Genomic DNA, 22,005 nt, shown 5'->3' with positions numbered 1-22,005 from the left:
GCCTAGCTGGAACTTGAATAATAATACGCCATTCATTGTTTCAGTGCCAGCCCAATTTGCACATTTTGATGCTAGACTTATGCAAAACAATGAATTTCATGAAGAAATTAAAGAAACAAAAATGCTGTGAATTTAGTGGCAGACTGATATCACCAAAAAGTGTGCATTTGTCCCTTTATTTAAAATCAAAATACATTGTCATGCAAAACATAAGACAGTGAAGTACACATTGAGACTGTTTGGTAAGTGGTAATCTTCCAGACAGTATTTTTCACTGAAAATTTACACTCAATTTTAACAAAAATTTTGCACAAAATGGTTTCAGTTCACCAGTGCTTGGGTGACGAGATGGCAGAATTTTCTAGTACTCAAAGATGATAAATCACCAAGAAAAACTCTGTGACAGTCACATTATATAAAGTCTGAATACAAGCACAGAGGCCCATCAGGCCAGCACTTATCTCCATTTTCACCTGCATGACTAGGAGTATCCTACTCCCCACTAGATGGGACATGCTAGTTCACTGCAGGGTTACCCCCAACATTAAATTCACCAGTACCCATTCATACACCTGGGCGGAGAGAGGCACTGAGAGAATTAAGTGTCTTGCCCAAGAACACAACACAAAGTCCCCAGCCAGGGCTTGACCTTGACCACTCAATCGGAGGTCAAGTGCACTAACTTTTAATTTTCTATCTATTTATCTCATTCAGTTTGCCTCCCATATCTCCCAAAACACTGTTAATTAAACACTAACGCTGCACTCCTGCTCTGGACAATGTCTACCACTCTTTTCTAGTATTAATAGTGAACTACAGTACATTTTACCTTTGACATGTGGTGTCTCCTTAGTTTTAAGAGTTTTTTCCTCCATGGTACCATTCCCAAGTTAGGAACTGTTGTGAAAACACAGTAATTTTGCAATGCATAGCTGTCTGCATCAAAATCACTAATTAAATCATTTTCCAATGTTGCCAGTGTTTGCTATCATGGATGTTCCACACGTTGGAGAATTCTTCATCTGCTGTGTCCACTAACACAAATTTCAAAAACTTAGCTGCAAGTTCTGTGCTGAAAATTTTTCCTTCCTTTTCAACTTTGGCAAAGTACGACACATGAGGCAACTGATGTTCTTTGGCTAACTTGATGTGTTCCCACAAGCCTTCAGTGTCAACCACTCCGGGGAGAACTTCGGCAATTTTAACTTGCGATCCCTCAAATTCAACCAAAAGTTGCTGGTAAAGTCTTTGAAAGGCCATCTTGGTGATGCCATAAGTGATTGTACCAAGCTGCGGCGTTGAGGCAACCCCCGTCCCTAAGTGAATTATCCGTCCATGGTTGCTGTTAAGCCTTGCAAAAAACCCTTTAGCTAACATGAGTGGTGCGGTAACATTTACTGCAAATGCATATTCAAATTCATCGCGTTGAATATCCTGGAGTCGCGATGGAACTCCCACTGCAGCATTCTGTACCAAATATTTTACTGCGTCACTCTCTGGTATAAAATCCAGTATTTCCCTCTGACCTTCAGTGGTTGCTATGTCAACAGCAAGCGGATGAATGTTGTCAGGGGCATACTGTTGGGTTTCCAGTAAACGCTGAAGCCTGCGTCCTACAGCAAGTATGTGCAAATTATGAGAAGACAACTCCTTGGCCAAGGCCGCACCAATTCCTGTCCCTGCACCTGTTATAACTGCCCAGTTTTTCATCATTTCTGACATAAAAAATCAAGAAAACGGTAAATAAATCGATTAAAATTTAGACACAAACTGTCTTTTTTTTTTTTCAATTTCTGGTATAATACACCTAAGATATCAAATTTGCTCTGAAAAGATTAAAGCACCCTAATAAAGCAGTACAAAAGCATGAAATTTAACCCCTGAAAGGTAGGTGTAGAACCCTAGTACTCAGTTACTTGGGACAGTCATATGTCAGGAAACAATTTTACAAGACCCAAAAAGCTATCAATATTTAGGCATTGTATGTCAAACTTAAGAGCATTTTTGAGCCTAAACCACACTCAAGAAATTATACACCCCTTCTCAACAAGTGTTTATTTGTTCAATAAGATAATCAATCTGCAAAGATTGACCATAGAGGAAGACTGCTATTTTTATTTTCCTCTGAATATTGAGCAAAAGATGCCAAATCTGTAAATAAAAAAGACTTGACTGATTTAGATAAAGGAAGACATCAGAAAACTACTCAAAAAACCTACTCGAGTTTAATTTATGTGAAATAAAGGTCTCCATGGTAACTTGCGGGGTGCATAGGCAGATAGGAATTTGTTGTATGAAAGGGTTTGTAATTCCACCAACAGGGGCTAATCCATGGTCCATGAGGAGGTTTCCCAAAATACGCCAACAAAAAGTTTTTAAATTTGATTACCATTATCAAGCAGCCTCCATCCCCTCCAAAAACATCCTAACATATAACTCAACTCCTCCCCCCTCCACAAATACCACCATTACAGGTTGGTCTTTGGTCAAAAATGCACAGAGGCTGAGAGTGATATTGCATTGAAAGATGATACCTGCGAAAGTCATAAATGTAACCTATAACTTTGCCTTTACCTACTTAATAATGCACATCTCACCAGCTTTCCCCATAAAATAGACAAGCCAGATAATATGCAAAACTGTCCTGCAGTCTTGTTTCTCTTTAAGTGAAAGGTAACCATGTAAATTTAATCAAGTCCCTTAGTTGCAATTTTCATTCCCAAACAATTCCCCTTTTTTTCAGTGACAGAGGACATTTGTGCATGCTCATTGGGTAAGAGTGATAGTCAATGATAGATTAATATATAGTATATCAAATTACATAGTGGGTAGAGCAGGGGGGCTGGGGGGGGGGGCTGTAACTCCCTAAAACAAAAATTTGGAGGGCTCAGCCCCCCACGTTTTAGTGCAGAAAATATCGCTAATGCAGCGGTATAAAATTTGTTTGACAAAATATTCTGTTTCATGATCTGCCCGAAGTATGTCAGGTTACAAATATAAGGACTACTAGCGAAGCTCTCAACAAACCTCCTGTCACCAAAACAATCCTAGGAGAGGTTCACAAACTGTAAAGACTGTATTTGTCATTACCTGTGGCATCAGTGACACCCAAGTGCACATTTTCTGCCCTACAACGACTAAAACCCTATTTTAGAAGCACCATGAAGACCACGAAGAAAGATCATTTAAACAACTGCCTCCTGCGGCATTGTCTTAAGTCCATTACAGACACATTGAACACTGTTGACATCGCAAAGAAGTTTCTTTGTGCAGACGAACAACTCAAGACATTTTGGAAAATACAAGTATAGGAATGCACTTAGCTTAATGATGAGCCCCCCCCCCCCCCCCTTCATGTTTCAAAACACTCCACCACCTCTGATAATTGATTGGTTCTTACCTATAGTCTATCAGAGGACAGACGTATAGATGACGTCGTTACACTTGTTTGTTTCTTTATTTTATACAACAGATAGAATCCATGTTGCCATGGTCTGTTCAGTGACAGATCAGAGAAGACATCAAAATGTGTTATGACCATCAGATCACCTATTTTGGCTTGCATTCCACTTTTTTGTCCATGCCACATTTTGACATTATCTCTGATTTGTTACTGAACAGATGCACTGCAACATGGAAACTATTTTTCAAGTTGATCATCGAAATATGTGTTCGATTTGCTAAATCCTCTTCTCTTTCCCAGGGGTGAGATTCCATAAACCTTGCCCAACATATCCAGGGAGTCCACGCCAGGGAAAAACCTTAGCCAGTGGCATTCCTCTGCATATACCTTTATTGAGAATAAAGCCACTAGTGGGATCTCTGTTAGAATTCACTCGTACAAATGAGATATTTAATCCATCAGCGTGGGTCTAAAGTCTTACATAACTTATTTAATTAAAGCTTGATCACAAAAACCATGAGGCATTCAACCCAAGGATACCTCAAGATCAAAAGCAAAAGAAAGAAAGTACCTTGAGTCCTTGACAGCTGCAACTGAGCGTAGCGATTTAAAGAAAACTTGAGATTACGCTTCCGAAAAAGAAGCTTTGATCAATTCTTCAAACTGCGTACAATGCAGGACACGCGACTGATGCGCGCGTTAGGCTTAGTCTCCAAGTCTCCTCGTTCGTCGCGTGACGAATAGCGTGACTACTACTGGCGTGACTAAATATTTTTGACAGGAAATTAAAATCATTCGCGCTTTCAGTGGAATAAATCCGCTTTCAATGTATTATCACCCCAGAGTAGCCCTTTACTGTAAGGGCACTTAAAGAGAGTTAAGATAGGAAACAGAACAGTATATTTTTTGCCCCATTTCCGCTTGGGAACTCTGGTCATTCGCGATGCAATAATAAATGATGTTTTATTACGGCAAAAAATCAACTGCGATAGCCGGAAGAGGAAAATGATAACATCTTGATGATTTCTTCAAAAAATAATTAACACCTTGACACAATCGACCACTGATGACTCAATTTAATTTCTACAAGATAAGACAAATATTAAGCTCAACCTGGAGCCCATCTAGACTCAAGACGTGTTAAATTGCTGTACATATTTACAGTTAACAGTTCAGTCTATAATCTCATAATGTGTTCCTATATTTTGTACAAGTATGCAAATCAAAGTTCTTCCATGCCGTCACGGGGTCTTGACACTCTTTACAGAAACTGAAAGGAGTTAATAAATCAGCGAAGGTTCCGCTCCTGCTTTGCTTTGGCACTTATTTGTCGCTCACAGCTCCACACATAAAAATAAATAAAATAAACCCCGGGTATGAATTAAAGTTACGAGGAGTCACTAAAGTTTCGTTGAGTGAATAATCACAAAATTAAAAAGCAATGTATGATATTCACATACATCCGTTGCTGCCTACAGGTTGAATATCTTCACCACGACGAGGTCACGGGTGCATAAATTTTGACATCTCGGAAACCGGTGATTTGGTAAACACCTCGAAGTCGGAAACTTTCGCGTGATTTCGGCACCAGTCTTGAGGTTTTGTGAGCAGCAATTAATTCCTCGTCAATGTACGAATCATTAGAGTTTCTTTGATGGCGTTTTATGATCCTGTAATTGTTCTTCGACCGGGTTCTTCCTAGTTATTTCCTTGTTTCCCGTTTCACTGACACCACTGCTTTTCGGTTGCTCCTCACTCTCTTTCGGAGGCTCATTTACTTCAACCCATTCGTATTTAGTTCCTTTTAACGGTTTTCCTTCCTGAAAATCGAAGTCATATTTTTCGTTCATCTCTTGGGTATCCTTATTTCTCTCTCTCTGTAAATCACTCTCTAGTTGTTGATGGTCTGGACGCCCAAACAGACATTTTCTAGCTTTGCTCGCTCCTGGATCCATCGAAAAACGTTTGACGTAGTTTAAGGGTATCGAACCTCCTCTGGGTCGAAAAGTTTCCTCGTTATGTCGAATTTACCCTGGATACGGGTTTTTATAGACTTAAAAGTGCATAAGAATGTGTATAAACGCGCCAAAATGAAGGTGTTACGTCACTACGTCATCAGCCGGTATACACTGCTTATTATGCATTACGCCTGGACAAGCTTGAACGTGTTCTCGACCCTTCGTTATAAATGTGCCTAATAAGTTACAATATAAATAATGAAGATGTGACTCTCGCAAATTCACGTCATGTCTTTGATCCGAAAAAAAAGGGGATTTGAATCTGTTGAAAAGTGAAACACCGTGGATGATTTGTTATGTCAATTTCAATCGGCTCTCAAGGGTGAGAAACAATGTTGTCCCACGCTTTTGTACAGTTCACTTCACTTTCACTCTTTTGCTGTACTCATAAGGATTTAAGGTCGGCATGCACCAGGGAACATACGGGGGGGGGGGGGGGAGGGACAAGTCCCCGAAATTACTCCCTGTAACAAGTCCCTGGGACAAGTCCCACTGTGTTGACTACCCAATCTAATCACAGCTGACCCAAAATTTGGTCAGTCCCTTGCTGTAAGGGAATTGCCGTAGGGACTAATCCCTGGGACTTCTCCCTTCGTGTTTCAAACCAAAACTGCACTTTGAACATATTTGAATGGTATCTCCGGCGAGGACGAGCTTCCAGCGGAAATAAAACTTGGCGGGAAAATACGACAGCTGGTCTGTTTGTAATTGAGAATTGAGTGAACAATTTAAAGTAAGACCAGTCTTGCATTTGTTTTGGCACTGTACAAGCTGCAATGCGTCGTCATTCAATGAAATGTTAATTTAAAATCGATGGACATTTTTTTCGCGTGGACGATCAAAGGACAAACCAGAGAGGAGGATTAAAACCAAAAACACTTAGGATATTTTGTCAAAGTACTCAAGTTCTTGAAAGCTTCGCACTTCATAGAGATGTTGTCTTTAGGCAGGTAAATAATATTAAAGTAACAGACTATTGACAATGTTGTTTACATTATGTGTGGGGTGTACGTCTGAAGCGAGTCACGGTATGCTATTTCAAAACAACGCTTGTCGACTTTTTCTATCAAGAAATAATATTATGTTCCATGGACAAAAATCCTGCAATATAACACAAGAAAGGCTGAAATTCAAATCAGAGCAGTTAAAATTCGATTTAAAAGAGAAAATGTTTTGACATCATCTGTGGTATCATTAACAGTACATGCACGTGTACACGGAAAATATAATTATTTCCTCTTTGGGCAGGTTTCAACTTATTGACAACTCCGTAAACAATGCAGATATGGAAAATATTCTACGAAGTAATAAAAATACCACCAGTGCATGTGTGCGTGAAAACGAGTTCAGACTTGTGTCTGAGAGTTATTTTCAGCAGTCCAGCTTGCAAGTTTTGGGCCGAAAAATTAATTATTTAACTCCATAAAAACTCTGATCTAGAACAAATGGGTTTTGAGTCCTAAGTTGATTAGACCATGTCTAGCACCCGGAATTTTAGCTGAATTTCGTCTAGGGTTGACGGATAGTTTTTGCTGATCTTGGCAAAGTTTTTATAGCTCTCTTTATAGCCGAAATCCTTTCACAAATATTTGTACAAGAGTAAATTTCAAGGGCAAGAATGCAGACTCGGCGAGCCTCGCTTTTATGAAATAACTCAGTAAGAGAATAAAGTTGAGAGATTCAAAACATGGCGGCAAGTACTGCACTGAAAAACAAACTGGTTTCTTCATAGAATCCAAGGCGGAAATCTCGCGAAAACCTTTCTATAAAATCGTGAAGTATAAAAGCTCATGGAAATCAAATTTGCTGTTGTTCATGAATTTCGCTACCCTGCTGGCAGAGCCTCTTCTCTATCCAGGAAAGATCGAAGCGGCTCTACTAGAAGGGTAGAATTTTGCAGTTGTATTAAAATTCTTTTCTGTTCCGTTTATAACTGTAGGGATGACCCATTCGAAGTTGATCCCTTACCAAAGTCATTTTACTATCCATCAATGCAATGAGAGTTGTCTGAAGCCGACAGAAAGGTAAGTCTAAGACAACAGCGTGTTCTTCAGGAAATAAATCTTTTCAAAAGATCATGGGCGCGCTAACCTCTCGATCCCGGTACATATGAGTGATGGTACATGTAGCCGAAAATTTTTTGTCAGTTAAATATAAAAAACGTAGATACCGTAGATTTATTGATTTATGCCGGTCACAAAAACATGAGGCATTTACAGTCAAAACAGCTCAAGCGTTCCCGCCAAGGGTGAATGAATGAGTTCATTTTATCGGAAATTTGATTTCATTACTCATTTCAATAGTCCGTCCTTAAAATTGAAGAGTAGAAAATTCAAGACAAGACTCGGGGCGTTTTACATTTACAAAACTCTTCGGAAAATTTCTATTGGGAATTTCCGTTTGGGAAAAGCGCGTTCCATTTGTCACAAGTCCCATTCGTTCACAGGCCCCTCTCTGCCACTTCTCTGAATCTCCCGCGAATATTCAAAATGGAGGCCAATGAGGCCCATCAGATCTTGTTTTTGCGCGAAATGTTAGAAGTCTCTATAGAGGAAGAAAGTTTGATTAATTCAGAAGATGATGCAGTAGATATCTTTTCAGCGGCCTCGACGTTCATGAGACGGAATTTGCAACGAACTGAAGGCTATTTTGAACACGCGTTGCCAGGATATTCACTCGATGAGTTTTAAAGTCATTTTCGAATGACATGAGGCACAATGAAAGGTCTGTGTAGAGTCGTCCAAGCTACAGGAAGAGTGCCACAACGGCAGTCATTTGGAAGACTCACGTGGCAGGCAGAGTACTAGTAGTAGCCCTGAAAGTTTGTTTGCAAAAAGCTTCCAGAAAACTGACCCTGAAAAGCCGCCATTTTTGTTGAAACACGAGGGAGCCGAGGGAAGCCTGGCCGCTTAAGGCGAGGGTACACATGAATTTAAGTGAAATTTTAGGAAGTTTAAAGAGGGATTGAAAGGATAAAAAGGGGTTTGGAACACCACCAGACAGTTGATTGCCCCCAAAAGGGCACCCCGGGTTGGTGGGAACTGTTTGGTGTACGTCTACCAATTTCTAACTTCAAATTCTAATTTTAAAACAACATCAAATCTTCAAAATTTCCTATTTCCATAAATTTTACTAATCCTTTGAGAAAAACTATTTATCCCCAAATATACCCAAAAATCACCAAAAAATTTACAAAACAGCCCAAAACGTAGCTATGTGATATGAGCAGAGAGATTTTTCACTGCTTGAAACGTGAACGAGATATTTACATTCAAACCATAATACCCAGCAAAAATATGGCCTTCATGTTAACCCCCGCCTTAAAAGACCGCGAAAGGCATGGAACTTGTGATATTAAGACGAGAAATCTGTAAATGGAACACAAATTTTCCATTGGGAAGTTTCACCGGGAAAACGGGACTACCTTTTCAGGAATTCCGTTTATTCCGGAAAATTTCCAATGGAACGAACCAAACAGTCTTGTTCATTTACATCCCAACCGGAATTTCCGGAATTTTTTGGTAAATGGAAAAGGCCGTCGATAAAACCCGGAACATGAACATTCCGGAACATCCCGGAACATCGAATAATTATCATAATTATGCGAAAAATATGTAAAATTAAATTTTTAAAACTAAAATAAACAAAAATAAACTGGTATCAGCTTGAAATATGAGAAGATATTATTGGGGATAGGGGAGTCGGTAACAGAGGGGTAGGGAGCGTTGGGTATTCATTCACCTGACCACAATGAGTGCAGGCTCCTCTCCTTTCCCGCCAATTGCGTCACGTCGCTTTTCAGCACTCTGTTTTTCAACACAGACATGGACGATTCTGACGATGAATGCCAGGTAATTCATTGCGTCTCCTTTTTTGATCCCTGAATTCTTCAACATCTGAGGTGTTTGTCTGTGCATCATACAGTTGCTTGTTAAGTCAGTATTCATAGTTTTGTCCCTATTCAATCTTCATGTTGCTATTTATCATCCCTAGTTTTCGCGCCGCTCCGCCAGGAACGCCTGGCACTATGACCCACTAAGTGCAGACTCGGCCTTTCCGGAAGCCCGAGTAACAAGGAAGTTATCATTAATAAACTAGTGGTAATCAAAGATTTATAGAGCAACGCGTTCACGCGCGGTTTGCGCATGTCTGGTTTACTTTGGTGGTGTTCGAATGGCTCGATACAAAACTAAGTTTGATCGAATGTCAGATAACGATCTGCACGTGAAGTTGAACCAGCGATGAACAGATTATAGCCTGCAGTAAAAGTATTTTTAATTAATTAAGAATTAACTTGTGCTGGACAAACATTTTCAAGGAGATGCATTCGAACTGTTGGCGACACTTAAAATTCAATTTCAGATCGCCAACACCTGTAACAAATATTTCTAGAGACAATAAAGTTTTGACCAGCAACCCCGCAAGACAGCGCGCGTGTCGCCAAATGTTTTTAAATTTTGTGTTTGTATTTGTTTACACTGTTATCAGAGGTCGAGCAGTCCAAACTAGTTTAGACAAGAAACTCGATGCCGAAGAGTTTCTATTTCTATCTCATGGAGAAACTATTTTTTCATGAGAAATCGTGTATACCCATATCTTTGTATTGACGCAATGAATTGAATAAAGAAATCACACTCGTGTACCCATACTTTTAGGTCTGATTAAGGAGTTCGAACGCCACCACCTTTCTGTGAAGAACGAAATCTGGGAATAAAGGACAGTCACGTAATTAAACTGACGGTGAACGACTGGAAGGAATTGATTACTCTTCTTAGTTGCTAGCCTTCACTCATTGCAGTCACTTTCACTTTTCTTTCATTTTTCCTTTTTTTATGTTTTTGTTTTGTTTTTATTTTCCGAGCTGATACCAGTTTATTTTTGCTTGATTTGATTTTTTAAAATTAAATTTTACATAGTTTTCGCGTAATTATGATAATTGTTCGATGTTCCGGGATATTCCGGAATGTTCCATGTTCCATGTTCCTGGTTTTATCGACGGCCAATGGAAAACGCTCTCGATCCAATATTCGAGTTTTGATTGGATTAATGAACAATACGCTTATACCATATTTGGAATGCTGAGCACCAGGACTTCTCCCGTAGTGGCGGGAATGATATCAAAGATGGCTGACATCGAAGCAAGTTTTATGGAAGGGGCAGAAAAGGTAGGTTTGCGTCAAGATACCTAACTGTTTTTAAAAAGGTTTGTTTAAAATAAAGTTCATTAATCGAATCAAAATTCAAGTATTGGATCGAGTCTTGTTTTGAATTTTCTACTCTTCACTTGAATAACGGACTATTGAAACGAGTAACGAAATCAAATTTCCTATAATGAACTCATTCATTCACCCTTGGCAGGAACGCTTGAGCTGTTTTGACTGTAACCCATCGTCGCAGGATACCTCAAGATGAAAAGCAAAAGAGAGAAAGTACCCTGAGTCTTTGAAAGTTGCAACTGATCGTAGCGATTTAAATGAAACTTTTACTAGAGATAACACATTTGAAAAAGAATCTTTGATCAATTCCTCCAACTGCGTACAATGCAAGACGCGCGACTATGCGTGCGCCCAGCTTAGTTTCCAAGTCTCCTCGTTCGTCGCGTGACGGATAGCGTGACGGATAGCGTGACGGATAGCGTGACTAAATATTTTTGACAGGAAAAACATAGAGGCATTCAGTGGTATAAATCCGCTTATAATATCTTACCACCCCAGAGTAACCGTTTTACTATAAGGGCGCTTAAAGAGAGCTAAGATAGGAAAAATAACAAGACTTTTTTTTGCCACATTTCCGCGTGGGAGCTCTCTCTGGTTATTCACGTACGGCCAAAAATGCGAAGGTGAAAACGCAAATGATAACATCTTAATGACTCCTTCAAAAAATTAACACCTTGACACAATGGACCACAGATAACTCAAGTTAATTTCTACAATAAAAACGAGATATAAAGACAAATGTTAGCTTCCGCTTTGTATTTACTGAACCATACAGGAGCCCATCTTGTCTAAAGACATAATTGCTGTACATATTTACAGTTAAAAGTCCAGTCTATAATCTCATAATGTGTTCCTATATTTTGTACAAGTATGCAAATCAAAGTTCATCCCTGCTGTCACGGGGTCTTTACACTCTTTACGAAACTGAAAGGAATTAATACATCGGCAAAGGTTTGGATCCTACTTCGCTCTAGCATCATCATGGCTATTTTCTGTATTTGTCGCTCACAGCTCCACACATAAAAATAAATAAAATAAACCCCGGGTATAAATTAAAGTCACGAGGACTCACTTAAGTTTCCTTACGTGAATAATCACAAAATTAAAAAGCAATCAAATGTATGATATTCACATGTATCCGTTGCTGCCTACAGGTTGGATATCTTCACCATGGCGAGGTCACCGGTGTCCAAATTTTGACATCTCGGTAACCAGTGATTTGATAAACACCTCGAAGCCGGAAAATTTCGCGTGATTTCGGCACTAGTCTTGGGATTTTGCAAGCAGCAACTAATCCTTCGTCAATATGCGAATCACTGGAGTTTCTTTGATGGCGTTTTATGATCCTGTAATTGTTCTTCGACCGGGTTCTTCCTAGTTATTTCCTTGTCTCCCGTTTCAGTGACACCACTGCTTTTCGGTTGCCCCTCGTTCTCCTTCGGAGGCTCATTAACTTCAACCCATTCGTATTTCGTTCCTTTTAACGGTTTTCCTTCCTGAAAATCAAAGTCATATTTTTCGTTCATCTCTCGAGCATCCTTATTTAACTCTCTCTGTAAATCGCTCTCTAGTTGTTGATGGTCTGGACGCCCAAAGAGACATTTTCTAGCTTTGCTAGCTCCTGGATTCATCGAAAAACGTTTGATGTGGCTTAAGGATATCGAACCTCCTCTGGATCGAAACGTTTCCTCGCTATGTCGAATTTACCCTTGATACGGGTTTTTATAGACTTTAAAATTCATGAGTGTCTATAACCGCGCCAAAATGAAAGTGTACGTCACTACGTCATCAGCCGGTATACTGCTTATTATGCGTTACGCCTGGGCAAGCTTGAACGTGTTCTCGACCCTTCCTTATAAATGTACTTAAAAATTTACAATGTAAATAATGAAGATGTGAACAAATTTACGTCATGTCTTTAATCCGAATAAAAAGGTGATTTGATTCTGTTGAAAAGTGAAACACTGTGCATGATTTGTTATCTCAATTTCAATCGGCTCTCAAGCGTGAGAAACATGTTGTCCCACGCTTTTGTACAGTTCACTTCACTTTCACTCTTTTGCTGTACTCATAACGATTAAGGTCAGCACACCAGGGAACATACGGGGGGACAAGTCTCCGAAATTAGTCCCTGGGACAAGTCCCACTGTGTTGACTACCCAATCTAATCGCAGCTGACCCAAAATGTGGTCAGTCCCTTGCTGTAAGGGAATTGCCGTAGGGACTAATCCCTGGGACTTCTCCCTTCGTGTTTCAAACCAAAACTGCACTTTAAACATGTTTGAATGGTGTCTCCGGCGAGGATGAGCTTCCAGCGGAAATAAAACTTGGCGGGAAAATACGACAGCTGGTCTGTTTGTACTTTAGTGTCCTTGAAAATCGAGTGAACAATTTAAAGCAAGACCGGTCTTGCATTTATTTTGGCACTGTACAAGCTGCAATGCGTCGTCATTCAATGAAATGTTAATTTAAAATCGATGGGCATTTTTTTTCGCGTGGACGATCAAAGGACAAACTAGAAAGGAGGATTAAAACCAAAAACACTTAGGATATTTTGTCAAAGTACTCAAGTTCTTGAAAGCTTCGTACTTCCTAGAGATGTTTTCTTTGGGAAGGTAAATAATATTTTTGAAGTAACAGACTATTGACAATGTTGTTTACATTACGTGTGGGGTGCATGTCTGAAGCGAGTCACGGTATGCTATTTCAAAACAACGCTTGTCGACTTCTTCTATCAAGAAATAATTATGTTCGATAGAAAAGAATCCTGCAATATAACACAAAAAGGCTGAAATTCAAATCTGAGCAGTTAAAGTTCAATTTAAAAGGAAAATGTTTTGACATCATCTGTGGTATCATTAACAGTACATGTGCGTGTACACGGAAAATATAATTATTTCCTCTCCGGGCAGGTTTCAACTTGTTGCAAACTTTATAAACAATGCAGATACGAAAAATACTCTACGAAGTAATGAAAATACCACCAGTGCATGTGTGCGTGACAACGAGTTCAGACTTGTGTCTGCGGAGAGTTATTTTTAGCAGTCCAACTTGCAAGTGTTTGGGCCGAAAAACTCCATGAAAACTCTGATCTGGAACAAAAGGGTTTTGAGTTCTAAATTGACTTGATCATGTGCAGCACTTAATTTTAACTGAATTTCCTCTGGAATGTCACGAATAGTTTTTGCTGACCTTGGCAAAGTTGTCATAACTCTATTTATAGACGAAATTCTTTCACAAATATTTGTACAAGGGACAAACATGTCTACACACTCAGCGAGTCTCGCTTTCATGAAAGGGCTTAGTGAGAGACTGGAGTTGAGAAATTCAAAACATGGCGGCAAGTACTGCACTGGAAAACAAACTGATTCCCTCTTACTGTCCAATTCGGAAATCTCACGAAAACCTTTCTATAAACTTCGAAGTTTTGAAATTTCTTCTCAGCACCGATAATCAGTAATGGAAGTTCGGAAATCGTCAGTATAAAAGCTCATCGAAATCAAATTTGCTGTTGTTTATGAATTTTGCTACCCTGCGGACATAGCCGCTTCGATATCCAGGAAAGATCGAAGCTACTCTGCTAGGAGGGTAAAATTTTGGAGTCGTATTGAAATTCTTTTCTGTTGTGTTTATAACTGCAGGGGTGATCCATTCGAAGTTGATCCCTTACCAAAGTCATTTTACTATCCATCAATGCAAAGAGAGTTGTCTGAAGCCGAGAGAAAGGTAAGTCTATAAAAATCTTTTCAAAGGATCATGGGCGCGCTAACCTGTCGACCCGCGGTACATATGAGTGATGATGTACGTAGCTGAAAATTTTTTTCAGCTAAATATAAGCAGAAATGTAGACGATGTAGATTTATTGAGCCGTCGTCAGCTTAGTTATCTTAAAACTTACTTCTTCGCATGTAAAGCGCAATTGTTATCATATAGTGAGGCTGTGTTCAAACTTGGTGACTGACTACTGGTGCCTGGGCTCCCAACACAAAACAGTATTACGTTCAGACGCTGGATACTCCAAAGACCCAAGTACTCAAGTACTATTTAGCACAAGCAGTCTCGTTTTATAACTTTCCCATCCTTTACCATGAAGTAAAGAAAAAAAGACAAAAAGAAAAACTCTGGTATCTAACTGAGTGTACATATTAACTGAGTTTACTGGAGATCAAACATTCCTTTTAGATTTGCCTTAGTCCTGACCACAAAAAGGAAGGTCACATGAAAAGCCCAGCTGATGAAAAATTCCTTCAACACACCAATCACATCAAGATACATGAAATACCTACAAGAGAAAATGGAACCATAGACCCTGACCATTCTTCCTCATCCAAGTTTGACGAGTCCTGGCCAAGCACTGAGAGAGCATTGGTATCTACACCTGAAGCAGACAGTGATGGTACAGAGATATCAAAGACTCCTTCTAGTGAAGGAAGAGATTTTCCTTTACGTGCACATCCTGACTCCACTTTAGCCAGGTAGGCTCTCTGTATTACTCTTTGACTTACCCACAAGCTGAGCTACAAAAGCTGCTGAGCTACAAAAGCTGCTGAGCTTGGAGCGAGAAAAAAATTTCTTTGGCCCTCATGCTAGGGCTACCTACAACCCTGAAGTCTTTAAGAAAGTCGTCATTACTGTAAATTGGGTTGTAACACTTTTGAAGGTAGATGCCAAATCATAATCTGTACATGTACTTTTGAGAGAAACATTGTCATTGACAGTAGCTGCTTGTAGCCAGTTTGGCTTCTGAGTAGCACTTGGAAATGTGCATCCTAGGAAACTCAGGGGCAGAGAGTTCGATCTGGAGGAGGTCTAACGGGCAGAGTCTGACACATACATTTCAAAAGTTTTAGTGGGAGTTTAGCCACAGACAGTGTAGTCTGAATGTCTGTTACAGCACAGCCAGTGAAAACTGATTGCTGCTTTGACTAGTCATTAGGGTGGAAGCTAAATAGCCAGTCCTAAAAATGTAAGCCACTCTACTACTGATAGAAGATGATGTTTATTTCCCTCATCATGAAAAATTATTGTATTGTGATTTGCCGCAGGTACATAGATCGTTTCCGTAATGCCCCACCATCCAGTCGTCAAGAACGTGACCATACATATTTTGACAGTGGTAAAGTAGGAGAATTCTGGTGGTTATCTCCATCTCCTCCCAGTAGCTCAACACCTAAAGACGGAACCCCCCCTGACCAGCAGCTGCCTTCCCCACGGCCAAGTCTGTCACCAAAACTGAGGAGAAGCATGTTCAGGAGGGGAAAGACACCGACATCTCCAACATCAGTAAGTGTATCTTCACAGATCATCGTTTACAGGTTACGTGTATGATTGTCATGTCAATCTGTCATTTACCTCAACAATGATGGCTGGGCATGGGGAAGGTGTCTGTAAGGTTGGTGGAGCCAGGTGTTACATGCTGAATGTAGAGGGTAACCATGACAACCCTGTGAACAGCAACCATCAGGTAATGTCACACTGAAGTCTTAAATGAGAGAGGATGGCCAAATACTTACTGTGTCAGTCTACATAACCAGAGCAAAGTCCTTTGAGAGCAAAGCATTCAGATGAAGCTGAAACTTCAAACAACATGAGAGTTGTAAACTCATGGGACCTCCTGCAAAACCATTTGGCTACCTCACATCAAGAGAGGGAATCCACTGGCCAATGGTAGTCTTGAGTTTAACTTAGCCTGAATTATGTATAGCCACAGTCATCTTAATATGTTAATAAATAAATGTTATTAATAATTTCAGAAAACCAAAAGCACTTCATCTCCTTCAATGTCCTCTTTTGATGGTTTGGACACAAAAACTGCTGAACTACAACAAAGAGCCAAGGCACTGCTTGAAAAAAGGTTTGACTGACTACAGTCCGTATATTTTGACAAAAAAGCACATTAAGCATGTGGTTATGAACTGGCTCAAAGTTCCCTCCGGTCCATCAGACAGGCAATGAAGTCTTGGGCTTGTGAAAATTCACCACACCTGATTGGACATTTTAATTTGTAAAATCTTTACATGTAATCCTGTCATGATAGTCAAGTAAATGCCAGGGGTTTCATTAACATTTTCAGCAAGAGCATAACTGGTTTTCACAGGTGGCAAAACTTTTTAAACTGAACTTCTCTATAAGAAAAACTTTCCACTAGAGGAGGCGCAGTGGCCTCATGGTTAGTGTGCTCGTCCCCAGATCGAGTTGTCCGGGTTCAAGCCCTGGCTGGGGACACTGTGTTGTGTTCTTGGGCAAGACACTTAACTCTCGTAGTGCCTCTCTCCACCCAGGAGTATAAATGGGTACCGGCAAACTTAATGCTGAGGGTAACCCTGCGATGGACTACCATCCTGTCCAGGGGGGAGTAGAAATACTCCTAGCCGCTTCATGCTACAGAAACTGGGATAAGCTCCGGCAGCTATGAGCCAGTCAGCTCCAAGGCTTCACTTTTTCCACTAGAAGATCAAACCAGGCGAGCAAAATCATCCTCATGGCAAGCCCTTAATGAAACCCCTGAAATGCTGTAATAAACATAACATAAACCAACCACTCAAAGTGCAACACAACACAGTAACAGTTAAATTTTTACCGCAAAGTAATGTTTTTACACAAACTGCAATATAACAATTTTGGTTATTTTCCCATAAATTTGTTATTGCAGGATTTCAGTGTCTGTCACACAAATATTCCATAGTTAGATACAAAACAAATTACACAAACATTACATACCATCAATACAGTACAAAACAAATGCTTTTTTCCAGTTGCTTGGCATGTCATTATTTATATATTAAAATTCCACTATAGTTGTGTCTACCTAGAAGGGAGATCTAAAGCGCTGGTGTGAGACATGGAGCTAAATGTACTCCAACTGCCTAATTTAGAATGGTAACTAATGGTTTCTGAGTTAACAAGAAGTTTACTGTTTGTAACTACCTCTACATTGCAGTGAGAGCACTTTGGACACTTCGTCAAGTGAGGTTCACAGACCAGTAAGAAGAGTGAAACAGGGTCCTCTTGAACAGAGGGCTCTAAGAGAGGCATCACCTCAGCAACCCTCATCAATAGCACCCAGGCAATTTAAGGACCATCAACGGATGCAACGTCAACCTCGTCCTACCCCTCCCCCTGAGGAAGATATTTTGTATCAGTGGAGGTTGGCAAGAAAAATGGAAAGAGCTCAAGAACAGGTAGCAAAGTGGGGCCCAGCTAAGGGCACCCTCTCAGTAGGGTCTTCACGACCTCAAATTGTACCCACTGGAGCAAAATTACACCCACACAGTTTATCTGGTGGAGTGGGAATTCTGCCACCCACCTCAGCCCCACTTTCCTCATCACAGGTGGACTTTGCACATCAGAGACCAGAATCACAAGTATTAGTTCCTTCAGCGATACCTGTAGTACCAGATGGGTCAGCTAGTTTGTCAGCAAGGACTCAAACGACCTACACCACTACTATGGCAGTTATGCCTGGCCTCCAGGGGACCTCCTCTCTGATGGTTCCATCTCAATTAGGCATCTCTCAACCACAAGAGCCTGCTTCTAGCAGTCCATTTTCCCAGCTGGATGTAGGAACATCACCTCAAGTACTTACAACAGGCCTAGAACCATCCCCTGCTCTCACCACAAAAGGGACAGAAATTTCAGGGCAAATCCGTCCACTAGTCATAGAACAGGACCAATTTAAATCTGCCAATGTACCATCTCATATGCATCTTTCATGTGATATTTTACCGTGCCCTCATCAAAGAACTCTTATTGAAAAGGCGAGGTCTGATCAAACAGTAGAATTACCTCTGAGCTCTCCAGTAGTTGAATCAATGCTAGAGAAACTGGATGTCACAGAGAGAGATATTGACAGGGTCCAGAAACCAAAAAGAAAAACAACTAGAGAAACTCCTGACAAAGCACAGTTTGAGGACCTTCCAAGGAAAAGAAATGGAACTAAAGAAAAAGAGCACAGGATTACTGCTGGGCCAACAGATTCTGAAAGAGATGAGCTAAGAAGAAAAGAAGTTTGGAAAAGAAAGCCAAAACCAAAAAGGGAATCAAACCAGGAGCCTACAGCCAGTGATGTGTTGGCTGGTGTTATTGGAGAGGTGATGAAAAATTATGTATATAGCCCAAGAAACCGGTTTAGCATCCAGTCAGACTCCAATCAGGGAGTAGGAAGGAGAAGGAACAGTACTATGAGTTACTGTTTTCTTCTCTTTTACCTTCACCCTTTCCATCCTCATCTTATCTCCTTGGCCCCAGTTGTTCAAAGGCTGGATATTGCTATCCACAGGAATACAGGGGTTTTATTAAGGGCTGGGCACTGAGCAAACTGACTGGCTGTGAGAACAATTTTGCCAGCCTACTTTGATCATCTAGAGGAAAGTTTTTCTTACAAAGAAGTTCAGTTCAAAAAGTTTTGCCCACCTGTGAAAACCAGCTGCCCTTCCGCTGATAACCCTAATGAAACCCCTGCAGGATAAATCACTATCCAGTGGATAGGTGCTGACAAAACAAACCACGCTATCTGCTAGATTGTGATTTATCCTGTGGAAAGCATTATCCACCTAGCAACCTGGGCCTGATTAGCCAGGAAATATTGTCTTAGTGTAGTGCTAACTTAAAAAAGATGTTTGACAATCAGTGATGAGAATAAAAATAATTATTATCAGTAGTATAAATCTACTAGTGTTCTATCTCAAATTTCATTCTCTGATTGGCTACGCAACTCACTATCTATTCTGTTGTTGATAGTGAGTAGCCTAGCCACGTGGGCTTGTTCATAAACTGGTGGCAGCCCCTTCTGTCCACTTTTGAAGTGTCTGTAAAGAGGATTTACATAAAGTTTTGAATGACTAGAAACAATTAGATTATTCGCTCTTGATTTCTATATTTGATTCATGCCATAGAAATCTCAGGCTCATAATCTAATTGTTAGCCCATTGACACCTGGAGCTTTTTGACAAAGATGCATTTTTGGACATTTTGGACATTTTTGGCCTGGATGAGCTAAATTAGCTCCAATTTAATCAGAAAGGCATTTGCAACAATACAGCATTCCTTCCTTTCTACTAGCACCACGTTTTAGTGTCATTTTTGCTTGGACATGCACAGAAATAAAAATTTCTAGATAGTTTTTTTGGCCTTTCCTTTATCTCCTTTTCCTATCTTTTTGCTGCAGTTGTTGACCTTCTACAAGGCTTGCTTCCAGTTGAAGAATTCCCGAGAAAGCATCATCGAGATGGGACATTTTTACCATAGAGTAGCCAAGTGTAGTTGAGGGAATCTTTCACTCTAATTTTTAAGAATTTTTGTGCATATTTCAGGCTCAATTGACCCAATCACTCTTATCTGGGTATCATTGGAAAGATCTTTTCCTCCTGCATAACTTGGGTATAAGTGATGCCAATTTTGGTCGAAGGTGATGACATCAGAAGTGGAACAAAGGCTAATGCTCATCATGGGGGGTTACAAGCAGCACAGGCGGCAATGGGTTTAATAGTACATTATTGTATTTTGAAAACACTCCAGGAAGGTTGCAGCATCCCACAGACATTCATATTTTTCCATTTCTGACCTTTTTTTTTTGTCATTTCAAGGTTGTCTCAGAACGACTGTTCTCTACCCCTCAGTCATCTAGCAGCAGTTTGACTGGAAGCAGTGACAGTCAAGGACCACTACAACCTCAAGAACCTCATTACAGAGCCCATGGTGAGAACAGGAAATGAACTTGTGCAAAAAATTTGAAATTCATTGTTATTCATTGTGTGAGAACTGAGTCGTGTCTGGTTGTATGCTGAGTAGTAGTAATGGGAGGGTTCGCATGCACCTCGACGGAAAAAATTGAAAAAGATCAAAATATTTTCTTCAACAGCACACTGTGTCCTGGAATGTTCTTGAAGAGTCCCTAAATTTGTAACCCAAGAAATAGTACTAACCCTGTATTGGCTCGTCTTTAGGTCCAGAAGAAGATATTACTCAAAATGGAAGCTCAGATGATGAATTCTCTGATGATGAAATGTTAAAGATGTTACGACAACAAGCAAGAACTTATAGAGAACAACTTCAGTGAGTTTTGATCATACAAATCAGTCTGACATTTTATATGTTACTAATCTTCCTGAATGTCTTCTAAACTTCCTCTTAGCAGGTTAAAAAAATTGAATAAACAGTAAAGTAATAGTCTCAATCTAATAAGAAAATAACTTGCTCTAATCTATTTGTTTCACAGACAAATCGACTACATCTTGAATCAACAAGTTGCAGGCCAGCCAAATCCACAGAACCCAAGAACAGATGTTACAGCTTTGAATTATTGAATAGTTTTCAAAATGATGTAATAATAAGTTATTAATAAATTATTTATTATAATGTACAATAAATAAATTATTTTTACATTCTGTAATTCAATGAAGCCCTGTCTGTTTCTTTTGCCACATGTAAGATAGCTACTATAATTATTATAATTATATTATTTCCTCATGTAAATACTGGGATCACCCAATTAACACTCAACCTTGTGGACCAATAAGCATTTATTGGAATGTGGCACTCACATTTTTTTATATTAGGACCCAGAATAAGAGAGTATGGAGTGAAGAGGACAAAATGTTTGAGAGGAGTGAAATTAAACTCAGTGCCATGATAATTATGTTGGCTTGTTGCATGAAGATTTTTCCTTCAAAGTTCATTAATTATTGAGGATTAACATCACCATGTTGTTGCATTGTCTCAATTATCATCACATTTCCCTCCAACATGATGTTAGTTTAAAATGTTACATCAGTACCCATCCCACGGAAATTTTTATTTTTATTTTGAACCCTCCTAACCCCTAGAAATTCCAGTTTAGCTTCATACTTTTCATTAAAAATTTTGGCTTATGAAAACTGCCTTCTCCCCCCCCCCCCCCCCCCCGGAATTTCCACTGACCTTCCTTACGGTGGGTATTGATAAATTCTGGAACTACACAATGTTGATTTGCCAGGATTGGGGTTGAAAAGTTGTAGCCATTTGAGAGAAGGGGTTATGTAATTCATCACGCGCTGTGGTTTAAAATATTGTTTACATGCGTCTTTTTATGGGAGAAGCTTGTCTGTCTGCCTTTTTTTCCGGGAGGGAGATTTGAATACCACATTTGTACCCCTTTCACCTCCACATGCAATTTTAATACTTTTTGAGGTGGGCTAAAATAATAAAATCCCCTACTCTACTATGCACAACTTTGGAATGTCAGGCGGGGCTTCAAATGTTTTTTCCTTCCCAGTCTGCTACTATACATACCTGAACGGTATTATAAGGTATCTGAGGCCGGAATTTTTTCCAAGATCTGTAACGTGAAAGACGAAGGGAGTCTAGCACATTGTCTAGCATCAAGTGTCTT

At 39.9% G+C, this 22,005-nt stretch overlaps 3 protein-coding genes across 5 annotated transcripts; 1 reads left to right on the top strand and 2 right to left on the bottom strand.

Annotated features, from left to right (window-relative positions):
* Positions 1-149: 149 nt before the first annotated feature.
* Positions 150-22,004, bottom strand: LOC110041425 (uncharacterized). Of its 3 annotated transcripts, XM_089294829.1 has the most exons (3): positions 21,906-22,003; positions 20,561-20,629; positions 150-1,715 (listed from the first exon to the last, which is right to left on the bottom strand). In XM_089294829.1, the coding sequence occupies exon 3, from the start codon at positions 1,711-1,713 to the stop codon at positions 955-957; it is 759 nt and encodes a 252-aa protein (XP_089150955.1). In that variant the 5' UTR covers positions 1,714-1,715; positions 20,561-20,629; positions 21,906-22,003; the 3' UTR covers positions 150-954. The 3 variants fall into 3 exon arrangements, with proteins under 3 accessions (XP_089150955.1, XP_089150956.1, XP_020602364.1); XM_089294830.1 differs by lacking the exon at positions 20,561-20,629 and having other exon boundaries at positions 21,906-22,004; XM_020746705.2 differs by lacking the exons at positions 20,561-20,629; positions 21,906-22,003 and adding an exon at positions 3,975-4,330.
* On the bottom strand, positions 4,462-13,815 carry LOC110041463 (uncharacterized). The gene is made up of 2 exons (XM_020746746.2): positions 11,961-13,815; positions 4,462-5,362 (listed from the first exon to the last, which is right to left on the bottom strand). The coding sequence occupies exons 1-2, from the start codon at positions 12,266-12,268 to the stop codon at positions 5,044-5,046; spliced, it is 627 nt and encodes a 208-aa protein (XP_020602405.2). The 5' UTR covers positions 12,269-13,815; the 3' UTR covers positions 4,462-5,043.
* LOC110041423 (uncharacterized) lies at positions 13,943-21,027 on the top strand. Its single transcript, XM_020746701.2, has 9 exons — positions 13,943-14,113; positions 14,279-14,363; positions 14,820-15,112; positions 15,683-15,920; positions 16,391-16,491; positions 17,578-18,727; positions 20,222-20,333; positions 20,582-20,690; positions 20,854-21,027. Exons 1-9 carry the CDS (start codon positions 14,097-14,099, stop codon positions 20,939-20,941), a joined length of 2,193 nt encoding a protein of 730 aa, XP_020602360.2. The 5' UTR covers positions 13,943-14,096; the 3' UTR covers positions 20,942-21,027.
* Position 22,005: the final 1 nt, after the last annotated feature.

This window comes from Orbicella faveolata, unplaced genomic scaffold (assembly GCF_042242905.1).
Source record: "Orbicella faveolata isolate gen_17 unplaced genomic scaffold, um_ofav_v1 contig_25, whole genome shotgun sequence".
Lineage (NCBI taxonomy): Eukaryota > Metazoa > Cnidaria > Anthozoa > Scleractinia > Merulinidae > Orbicella > Orbicella faveolata.
Note: the sequence above shows the minus strand (reverse complement) of the source record. Positions and strands in the feature narration are given on the sequence as shown.

Bases quoted from the DNA above. Each gene is read 5' to 3' on its own strand.
- LOC110041463 (XM_020746746.2), bottom strand. From the start codon at position 12,268: ATGAATCCAGGAGCTAGCAAAGCTAGAAAATGTCTCTTTGGGCGTCCA. The intron at 5,363-11,960 runs ACTCCAGTGATT...CGTCAAACGTTT, and splicing joins CATAAAACGCCATCAAAGAA to TTCGATGGATCCAGGAGCGA.
- LOC110041425 (XM_089294830.1), bottom strand. From the start codon at position 1,713: ATGATGAAAAACTGGGCAGTTATAACAGGTGCAGGGACAGGAATTGGT.
- LOC110041423 (XM_020746701.2), top strand. The intron at 15,921-16,390 runs GTAAGTGTATCT...TAATAATTTCAG, and splicing joins CACCGACATCTCCAACATCA to AAAACCAAAAGCACTTCATC. The intron at 16,492-17,577 runs GTTTGACTGACT...TCTACATTGCAG, and splicing joins AAGGCACTGCTTGAAAAAAG to TGAGAGCACTTTGGACACTT.